At 44.8% G+C, this 11,710-nt stretch overlaps 1 protein-coding gene across 1 annotated transcript; it reads left to right on the top strand.

The window, feature by feature from the left end:
• The first annotated feature begins 243 nt into the window (after positions 1-243).
• LOC311144016 (uncharacterized protein) lies at positions 244-11,398 on the top strand. Its single transcript, XM_084179930.1, has 11 exons — positions 244-595; positions 2,754-3,047; positions 3,456-3,710; positions 4,065-4,175; positions 4,603-4,656; positions 4,800-4,862; positions 4,952-5,110; positions 5,263-6,036; positions 6,180-6,242; positions 6,332-6,490; positions 6,644-11,398. Exons 1-11 carry the CDS (start codon positions 541-543, stop codon positions 7,720-7,722), a joined length of 3,066 nt encoding a protein of 1,021 aa, XP_084036056.1. The 5' UTR covers positions 244-540; the 3' UTR covers positions 7,723-11,398.
• The last annotated feature ends 312 nt before the right edge of the window (positions 11,399-11,710 follow it).

Here is an 11,710-nt window from a genome sequence, read left to right as displayed (position 1 = left end):
TTGTAATGCAACAAAATAGGAAAAACGCCAAGGGGGATGAATACTTTTGCAAGGTACTGTAGGCTATAGGCTATGCGCATCACTTGGTCCAATTTATCGAGTCAGTTATTGTTTTCTTGCGCAAACCGCGAGCAACACCTGTCAAACTCAGACATTTCTCTCAAAACACAGGGATGTCAATTCGCACGGGACTAGTATTATCAGAGGACTTTGGAGTTGCCATAAAAAAAAGGGGACGTTTTCATGGGTAATTGTTTTAGACATATTATTTGACCTGGCAACCCTGCGTAGTATGTTACTTTACCTGTGTGCAGGTAGCCAACGTCGCATCGGAAAAAGAGCTTTCGACTCCTTGTTCGCTTGCGTAGTTAGGCTAAATCTATGTGGTCTGATTTAGTAGGCTATATGGAAGGTTGTCGCCCATAATTTTGTTTCTCCTTTGAAACATTCCCGGGTCGTTCCAGAGGGAATGATAACTGGAACGTGCACTTTCACTTTTACTTACTAGCCTACTGAACTGTAAAACTCGGAAAGAAGGAAATGGCAGTCTACTTTTTTGGGAAAGTTATCATACCGTTTTTGGCTTATTTTTTTGGTGAGTATTTTATACTAAGTTCTGCCCGTTTAATGATTTGTAGGAAAGTAATTTGACCTTGACATAGTCATTGTGCACTGTATTACGGCCAAGGTCTGTTCAGCCGCTCAGTCTGGTCCAGTCGATTATTAGTCATAATAGCATGTTATAGTGTACCTCTAATCACACTGCTTTGAGTGTACAGAAGATAGTCTGTATGGTATAGACATAGGCCTCTGTTTACTACGAAATATCTTATAATTTATTTTACTAGGCAGGGGTGCTCAACTCTTACACTACGAGGTCCAGATTCTGCTGGTTTTCTGTTCTACCTGATAATTAATTGCACCCACCTGGTGTGCCAGGTCTAAACCAGTCCCTGATCAGAGGGGAACAATTAAAACAAGCACATGAACTGTCTTCGAGGTCCAGAGTTGAGTTTCGATCAATGACGTGTATAAACGCGCAGCCATCTTGGCACTCCTCAACTGTAAAAAATATTTTCGAAGCTATAGAAATGCATTTATTAATGCCTACATTCGTTTTTGACATGTTTATTCTATATCAGAGACCTTAATGCATACTTTTAAATTGTATTATGTGAGCTGAATATAAAAATGAAAACATATCTAATCAAATCAAGCTTTATTTTATACAGCACATTTCAGACATGGAATGCAACGCAATGTGCTTCACAGGAAAAAAACGAATAAAACCAATGACAATAAAAACAGAAATCTTTACTACACAAAAACAAATGAATAACAATAAAAACGGAATGACTAAAAAGCACCCTAAGGAAAAGCAAAGCTAAAAAGGTGTGTTTTAAGATCTCTTTTAAATATGTCCACAGTTTCGGCCCCACTCAGGTTCTCTGGTAGGCTATTCCAGAGGCTGGGGGCATAATAACTAAAGGCTGCCTCTCCGTGTTTCTTGGTCCTAGGCTTTGGGATAGTTAAAAGGCCAGTGCCAGAGGACCCGAGGGACCTACTGGGTACATAACTTAAAAGCATGTCTGACATGTATTGTGGTGCACAATTAATTCTACAACTCACAGGCACCCAGTGCAGAGTCCTTAAAACCGGTGTAGTCTTGGTCAGTATCCGTGCTACAGCATTCTGTATGTTTTGCAGTTGACCAATGGCGTTCTTGGGCCAGACAGGAGAGCATTACAGTAGTCAAGCCTGCTTGTAGTAGAACATGGATGAGTCTCTCTGTATCAGCCTGAGAGAGAAACATTTTCCTTAAAGTGTTTTACTTTAGAGAGTACTAATGGTACTATCCCCATTACAATGGCCTCTCAATGGCCAGTACATAGCATCAGCAATCTAGGGTTTATATACATAATTGGTTTCGATTGCCAAGTACCTCAACTCCATTATGATTTCATCCACGGAGTTGAGCGCAGACTTTAGTTTATTAAATGAACATCTGACTCATTCGTGTCGCTATGCAGTCAATACTTTAAAAAATAACTTTCTTAAACCCTTACCGTGTACCTATGTTTGTCCTCTTTTTTGCGTGCCTTTCTTTCTTTGCTGAAATCTGTACTATTTAATAAAACGTTAATCAAATACAACCACAGACTGTTTCCTCATTGCTGTTGCTCTAAGATGGCAACTCAGCACGAATGTGCATGTGCCAATTGAATCTCAACAAGGAAAAAGTTGGTGGTTACATTTGAAAAAATGTTTTATTAAAACATATGGATTTCAGCAAACAAAGAAAGGCATGCAACAACAGAGGACAAACATAGGTACACAGTAAGTTACATTTTTTAAAGGATCGATTGCATAGCGACTTGAAGGAATCGGAGGTTCATTTCAAAAACTCTACTTTGTGCTCAACTCCGTGGATTAAAATATCATGGAGTTGAAGTACCCGGCTAGAGTTTCGATAGAGTTGACGATATGTCTCTCCATGCATGGCCAAGTTAATATATCAAGATACAAGGTCTACAATCCCTCCCTGGCCAATCATTGATTTGACAGCAGAGGAGAGCAGTATTATGGGAGATTGCCAACAAGGTTGAATAGGTGGGATGTCTGACTGACACTGCTGATACCTGAACTGTCCTTAGTGTTCTCAAAGAAGACCACTAGTCTAAATTACATTATAGCCACAGAAGTTAGGGGGTTTTCAACGTGTTTTCACCTGATCCTCCTGTTTCTGTGCTCAGTGGAGGTGACAGGAGAACAGCAGTATGGTGGCCTGGGAGGAGAGATCACCCTGACCCCCAAGGTCTCAGGACAGCCTGAGGACATCCTATGGAAACACAATGGGAACAAGGTGGTGGAGTTTGATGGGAGTCAGAATGTGGAGTATGGCAGGTATAAAGGCAGGACCGTCCTGGACTGGGACTCTGGAGAGCTATCTATCAAAGGTCTCACTGATGCAGACAGTGGGCCCTATGAGTTAGAGGCTGTCATCAAGGGCAAGCTGCAGTACTCACAACATGAGGTGGACGTTATTGGTAAGTGTGTAATGTTACTGTCTAAAGGCCTACATGTCAGGTTTGTGTGTATACAGTGTGTTTATTTACAGTATCAGTACGGGTGTTTAAAAAAGTAATCATTAGGCCTAGACAACGGCTGATTAAGTGATGCCAGAATTGTAAAAAAAAAAAAACCCGAATTGTATACCTTGGGTACTGTACCTAATGAGTCAGGACCCACATATTCTCGCCTAGCTCTTGAACTCTCGTTCCAGTGTGATATTGAAACTGCCCCCTTATCATCATTACATCTTTATTACAAATGTTCAAAGTTGCTGGACAGGTTTTCACCCACACCAACACACCTCTCCTCAGATCAGTTGAGCTGAAAACAGCTTCTCACTTTGCTGTGTGTGTGTGTGTGTGCTCGTGTGTGCTCGTGTGTAGATGATGTGGCACAGCCCAGCGTTACCTGTGTGGTCAGCATCACAACCCCAGAGAAAAGCGACCGAACCCTGCTGTGCTCAGCTGACCTTCAGCCCCTGACCAAGTTCATCTGGAGGAGTCCTGGAGGGTCAGTAAGTCCAGGACCTGAACTGTTCATAGCTGGGGGGGAGAACCAGGAGTCTGTCTACACATGTGTGGTGAAAAACCCTGTTAGTGAGAAAACTGCAGAGTTCACCCTGAAGGACTGCTACGCTGGTAAGATAACACTTCTAAACTGCAGTTATAGTAATATATCGTACTCTCACTTTCATTCTCTCTCGTGTTCACAATTTGGATGTATTATTTAATGCTGCCAAGACATTTGCATGCAATGTACATGCTGTACATTTATTGCGAGTGAGAACATGGTTCAGAGAGACATGGAATGAGATTTTTGTGAATACAATGTTATAGTGAGCATGCTAAACATCTTTTTTGAATATCCAGGATATTCATATAATAGTCACTTGCATTACTATATAATTCATAGTGTTATGACTGCTTAATTCATGTGTTATTAAGTGTGAAAATGCTGCTGATCCAAGTTGTTTTAATGGTGTTTCTGTGCAGAGGAAGGCTCATCCAGTGTCCTGGCTGTGATCCTGTCCATCCTCATCCTCATCCTCCTCATCTTAGTTGCCGTTCTGGTATTATTGTGGCGCTGGAGGAAAGGCAAGAAACGTAAGACCATCCTATGTCCTATGTCAAAATCAGGCCTGAAGGCCAACCTTTAGTTCCAGAAATATAAGGGGCATAGTTCAGTATTAAGGGAGGAAAAGCCCCTCATTCTAATGATCTGGCTAGACCAGAGTCAATCCATTTCCTCTATACTCCCCTGGCGTGTGCTGAGCTTTCAGATGATCACGATCCCAGTGACGCCAGCTGACTTGTTACAAGGTCGTTGACCTTGGATCTGAGATTAGAGATTAGAGTAGAGAAGAGGAGAGAAAAGAGTACAACCAGCAAACACAGCAAAGTACATACATAGTCTTTCTGGGTAGACATATAAATGATACAGGATGTTTACCCACATCTCTTCCCTATGTCTAATTCTGTCCTTTATCCCTCTTGTCTTTTCCACTCTGTGGTGGATGACCAACGGCTGAAGCTGCACTGAGAAAATCTGAAGAGGAGGCGGGGCTGATGAAAGTTACAGTACAAGGTTGTTTAGCTGTAAAAATGCTATTTTGAACTTGAGGTGTATTGCTATAGACTTCGTTTGGCCATCACATATATTTTAAGACAACACTAATACCTTACCACTTTGCTGTTTCTAAATAAAACTATTTTGTTTTAATTTAATAGGAAACCAAGATCCTGAAGATGACCATTCTGAGAACACTGGAAATACAACTTCTACACAAAAAGGTTCTCCTTATATGGTGTTTATTACCTTGGGCATAAGGAACTTTGAATACATATGGTAATAATGGGGATGAATGTTTTTGTGTGTACAGGACATGTGAAGGAGGTGATAGAGCTGTTTAACAAGCAGGATGTAGATGCAAACAGGAAACAGCACACCGCACCAACTGGAAGGATTTTGTCTCCAACAAAAAGTGGGGGTCACATCCCATTGGACAGACAGAATGACAGGCTCTCAGACAAACAGACAGGTGATTTTTTCTCCCATGGCAGATAGTTTAAACAAAATAGTCAATATTGAGACTGACAATGACATAAGTCATGTTATCATTAAGACAAATGTGTCTATATAATAGTGTTTGTGTAGTCATGTATCAACCCATTTTCTCAATCTGTGTTTCAGAGACAGAGCCAGTACAGGACAAACCCACCCCGGCCCAACCAGACCTAATCACACCAGACCCCACCCTGGCCCAACCAGACCCAGTCACACCAGACCCCACTCTGGCCCAACCAGACCCAGTCACACCAGTGCCCACTCTGGCCCAACCAGACCCAGTCACACCAGACACCACCCTGGCCCAACCAGACCCAGTCACATCAGACCCAACCCTGGCCCAACCAGACCCAGTCACACCAGACCCCACCCTGGCCCAACCAGACACAACAGTTACCATTCTGGTCCAACCAGACCCAGGCACACCAGTGCCCACTCTGGCCCAACCAGACCCAGTCACACCAGACACCACCCTGGCCCAACCAGACCCAGTCACATCAGACCCAACCCTGGCCCAACCAGACCCAGTCACACCAGACCCCACCCTGGCCCAACCAGACACAACAGTTACCATTCTGGTCCAACCAGACCCAGGCACATCAGAGTCTACCCTAGCCCAACCAGACCCAAGCATACCAGAACCCAAAGAAGCCCAGCTAGGTCCGGACACACCAGAACCCAACCAGGAAACAGGAGTGTCGGAGACAAAGCCAGTCCAGGACAGGCCTGGGAACAAGGACAGCACTCCACTCTTGAATAACTCAGACGCCATGTTCCTCCCCAGCACAGACACACATGTTGCTCTGGACCACAATGGTGGGAAATCAAACATCCATGAGCCTCAAGCTGCACTGAGAAAATCTGAAGAGGAGGCGGTGCTGATGAAAGTTACAGTACAAGGTTGTTTAGCTGTAAAAATGCTATTTTGAACTTGAGGTGTATTGTTATAGACTTCGTTTGGCCATCACATATATTTTAAGACAACACTAATACCTTACCACTTTGCTGTTTCTAAATAAAACTATTTTGTTTTAATTTAATAGGAAACCAAGATCCTGAAGATGACCATTCTGAGAACACTGGAAATACAACTTCTACACAAAAAGGTTCTCCTTATATGGTGTTTATTACCTTGGGCATAAGGAACTTTGAGTACATATGGTAATAATGGGGATGAATGTTTTTGTGTGTACAGGACATGTGAAGGAGGTGATAGAGCTGTTTAACAAGCAGGATGCAGATACAAACAGGAAACAGCACACCGCACCAACTGGAAGGATTTTGTCTCCAACAAAAAGTGGGGGTCACATCCCATTGGACAGACAGAATGACAGGCTCTCAGACAAACAGACAGGTGATTTTTTTCTCCCATGGCAGATAGCTTAAACAAAATAGTCAATATTGAGACTGACAATGACATAAGTCATGTTATCATTAAGACAAATGTGTCTATATAATAGTGTTTGTGTAGTCATGTATCAACCCATTTTCTCAATCTGTGTTTCAGAGACAGAGCCAGTACAGGACAAACCCACCCCGGCCCAACCAGACCTAGTCACACCAGACCCCACCCTGGCCCAACCAGACCCAGTCACACCAGACCCCACTCTGGCCCAACCAGACCCAGTCACACCAGTGCCCACTCTGGCCCAACCAGACCCAGTCACACCAGACACCACCCTGGCCCAACCAGACCCAGTCACATCAGACCCAACCCTGGCCCAACCAGACCCAGTCACACCAGACCCCACCCTGGCCCAACCAGACACAACAGTTACCATTCTGGTCCAACCAGACCCAGGCACACCAGTGCCCACTCTGGCCCAACCAGACCCAGTCACACCAGACACCACCCTGGCCCAACCAGACCCAGTCACATCAGACCCAACCCTGGCCCAACCAGACCCAGTCACACCAGACCCCACCCTGGCCCAACCAGACACAACAGTTACCATTCTGGTCCAACCAGACCCAGTCACACCAGTGCCCACTCTGGCCCAACCAGACCCAGTCACACCAGACACCACCCTGGCCCAACCAGACCCAGTCACATCAGACCCAACCCTGGCCCAACCAGACCCAGTCACACCAGACCCCACCCTGGCCCAACCAGACACAACAGTTACCATTCTGGTCCAACCAGACCCAGGCACATCAGAGTCTACCCTAGCCCAACCAGACCCAAGCATACCAGAATCCAAAGAAGCCCAGCTAGGTCCGGACACACCAGAACCCAACCTGGAAACAGGAGTGTCGGAGACAAAGCCAGTCCAGGACAGGCCTGGGAACAAGGACAGCACTCCACTCTTGAATAACTCAGACGCCATGTTCCTCCCCAGCACAGACACACATGTTGCTCTGGACCACAATGGTGGGAAATCAAACATCCATGAGCCTCAATGCCTACAGAGAGACCAAGAGGGAGATGGAAAACCTTTGGCAGAGTCAGAAAGTGGTGTTGGTGAGGAGGACATGAACCTATCAAGAACCAACTCTGACAACTCTTCCTTCCAAAGTGCCAACGAGAACAATGATGATGATGGTGGGGATAAAGAGAAGTCTCCAAGCACAGGACCACAACAATAAACCACCCAATCAGGAGAGAAAATCAGCTTTGCAGCACATTGACACGACAGGGCAGGCCCAGATACCACCACCATCACCAGAGTCCAGCAAGACCCAACTACACCAACCCACACCAAAGCCTGCTCCAGCCCAACCAGACCAAATCACGACAGAGACAGCTCTAGCTCAAACATGCCCTATCACAACAGTCAGCTCCAGGCCAAAAAGACCCAATAACAAGAGAGACACCTCCAGGCCAAACGGACTCAGCAGGCACAACAGATCCCGCCACGGCCCAAACAGATCCAGGCACAACAAAACCGGAAGAAGCTCAGCTAGGCATAAACACACCAACACCCAAAGGGGCTCCACTAAATGCAGAAACAGAAAAACCCAACCAGGACATAGGAGAGCACAAGAAGGCCCAGATAGACCTGGACACACCAGGTCTTAAACAGGAGAATAAACTAGACCAAGAATCAGACGAGCCCCAAGAGGAGATCCTGCCAGACCTGTACACGGGAGATGGCAAACACGAGAGCGAGTCAGGCACTGAAGCAGAGACACCTGAGCAGGTGAAGCTTGCTGAGAGCCTGGAGGAGAAGACATCCCAGAGATCTACAACTGCTACTGGGGGAGAATAAGGGGATAGGGCAGAGCACAGAGTGCAGGATACAGAGACAGGCAGAGAGAAAGTGGAACAGGTTAGACAGGTGGATGCAAAGACCAAGGTGGACGTTGGGAAGGATGGAGAGACAAACCACAACCAAAGGGATTGGAAAGAGGGAAAGCAGAAGGTGGAACTGGACAAAAAGAAATAGGGAGAGGAGCTGGGGGCAATTGTTGGAGAGATGGACAAACAGATAGAAGACAAAGATAAAGATGTGGAGGAGATACAGAGATGGATAGAGAGAATAGAGGAGAGGGGGAATGATGCAAACCCAGAGATAAAGAAAGGACAGTACACAGCAGACAACAAAGACAAGAACCAGACAGATCAACACACATAGGAGGGCAACCAGGATACTCAGTCAGGGGAACCAGCCAGGGGAGTAGAGACAGAATAATGAGGTGGAAGAATAAGGGAAAGGGCAAAGAGGAAGTAATCAAGATACTGAGAGGAGAAAGATAAGAGAAAAGAGAACAGAGATGGAAAATGGACCACAATAGAGGTATTGGTGCAAACACAGAGGATGAGAGGGGAAATGAAGGAGAGATGGAGGAGGAAGGGGAAGAGGAGAAGGAACCAGACACAGAGAAACAAGGAGATGATACCAACCAGACATCCACCCAGAGTCATGAGGAGATGGATGAGACACCCACCCAGTGGCGGCTCCTGAAAAAATTCTCAGGGGGGGCAATTTTTCTGATGATTTAGGTGACCTACACACATTTTAAAAAAGATATGTCCAGCAACAACATGAAGACAGGGGCAGCATATAAGTCAATACCAGAAGCATTTATTGACTGATCTCAAAAGTGTTGGCTTACCAGGGTTGGTGGAGCCCTCAGTTTCATCTTTGCCTCGCAAAGCTAACTCAAACACTCCGCAAAACTTCACACACTGGATTAGCCGGCTGAGGATGTGGCGGTTCTTGCTAATGTCGTAGTAAATATATTTGTTATAGTGAATATGGAATATGATATGTTGAGTAAAATGTTGTGCTAAGATCTATTTAGGTCAGGAGCTGGTTATAAGTTCTGTTCCTATCCAATAACAATGGACAAAAGGGTCCTATCTTGTCAGCCTTGTCAGTTTCAGTTCTCCAGTAAACTTGTGATTATCAACACTAACCTCATCGTTGTGGCGGCGGACAGCTAGCCTGTATCCCTCATCCAGTTGAGTGGGAATGTTCACTCTCCCCAAAGCAGACAATCTCAAACAGCTATCCATGTGGGTCTTTGACAGCTCATGTTTCTTAATCTTTCCTGAAAGATGGTGCATGTCCGTTACACACCAGTCGCTGTCCAAGCGGTGCTGTCTGCCGTGCCGCCTTCAGGGTGAAAGAGTAAGCAGGGGGTAGCAGAAGACTGCATTAGCTACATCGCAGCCTGCTAGCCAGGTTTTTCGTTCGTACCAATTTTTGGAAAATCCTCGGGTGTAGGACTTCCCCCCTTTAGTAGAAACCTGTTGAATTATTAAATTTGGTCTGGGAGGTCCTAATTGTTTCGTTGCCAATTTATCTTCATTTGTTCGCCGACAAAAAGGAACTTCTTTCAAAGACACAATCGAGTTGCACTGAAGCCTAGCCATTTTGATAGTTGTACGTGAATTGATTGACGCTGCTACCCGCTCTTTTCTTAGTTACGTTCATGGTTATGTTACGTATGACGAAAACGCGTAAGTGCAAGCCCTCAGAAACCCATAGAGATTGTATTGAAAGCTCTGATATTTGAAAAAAATAGATTTTACATGGGAGTCTATGACAGACTTCTGGGCGATTTTCAACCTGACTGAAATCGCCCCAAAAGGGGGGGGGGGGCATTTGAAGCACGACTTTAGCCTGATTGGACATTTAGTGGCACTGTGGCAGATCAGACGTCTAGATTACAACACTGATAACTACTGTTGCCGTGATATAATTGATTAGAAAAAAAATCCCTTCCTTTTCCCGTTTGGCAGTGCGTCGCCCATATCGCCCTATTGAACACACCGCCCCTGCACCCACCCCAGACCCCAATGAGCAGCACATTACCCAGACTTCACTACAGGGGCAGTCCAGTGACTCCACATGAGCCCTAGAGAACCAAGAAGAGATGGAACATGAGACACCCATCACAGACCCCAATGAGCAGCACATTACCCAGACTTCACTACAGGGGCAGTCCAGTGACTCCACATGAGCCCTAGAGAACCAAGAAGAGATGGAACATGAGACACCCATCACAGACCCCAATGAGCAGCACATTACCCAGACTTCACTACAGGGGCAGTCCAGTGACTCCACATGAGCCCTAGAGAACCAAGAAGAGATGGAACATGAGACACCCACCCCAGAACCCAAGGGGCAGCACATTAACCAGATTACACTAAAGGGGCAGTCCAGTGACTCACAAGAATCCCTAATGGAAATAACACTGTAGAATTCTGGGACAGCTGTATGACTTTAAATGCGCTGTTTTTGAGATGTCACTAAAGTTTGGATAACAGGTCTCCAACTTATTTTCTACTGGAGTTAGAAGTGCTGTAGAAGAAAGACTGTAGTGAAGAAAATGCTGGATGCTACATATGTATTGTTTAACTTCTACAGTGAAAAGAAAAGTGAATGAAGTATAGCTCAGTGTAATACATTGGAATTTCTTGATTTTGTTTTCATAGTTTGCATACAACATTTTATTCTCTAGTTATGTTTCAGTTCTATGCACATGTGGTAGCTAACATAATACATTATTTACTACAAGTTAATACACTTTGTTATTTTAGATCAATTTAAAGATATGTTTTAATTAACCTTAACATACTGTCTTAGGCTACTGATATGCCATCTTGATGGGTTGTCAGAGGTCCTCAGTGATCAGTGTAAATAAATAAATGTTAACAGAATGATGTGAATAAATGACTCTAGAACAAGCGGGTGTCACTCTGCATCATGTGGAACTAAACAGCCCCCCAGCAGTGGCCTGTATTCATGGATGCCAAGGGAAGCCAGGCTTCCCCGAATATTTAACCAATAAATAAATACAAATTCTAAAATAATGTATCTTTCTCTCTGTTTTCATAATTTTCCGTCAATTCGCAAGTGGCTGAATCTCACCGGAGAAATCATCTGAGCGAGGGAAACAGCGCCCCTCTGTCAGCATGTAATTGATGCTGTCTGGACCAAAAAAGTATTAACGTGTTGCCTCTGTAGCATTTGATTGATTGATGCCAGCAAACGTTTGGAATCCCTTGATAAAAACGTTATAAAGGAATTAGCCAATCAGCGTTGAGCTGAGCTCAACTGTGGGTTGTCCAGGTGCCCCCCAAGGGAGGCTAGATTGGATTTGGCTTTAGACCAATCAAATCACT

Source organism: Coregonus lavaretus (genome assembly GCF_964263955.1).
Source record: "Coregonus lavaretus genome assembly, chromosome: 16".
Taxonomy (NCBI): Eukaryota; Metazoa; Chordata; class Actinopteri; order Salmoniformes; family Salmonidae; genus Coregonus; species Coregonus lavaretus.
The sequence above is the reverse complement of the archived record's forward strand: the minus strand, read 5'-3'. Positions and strand labels throughout refer to the sequence as shown.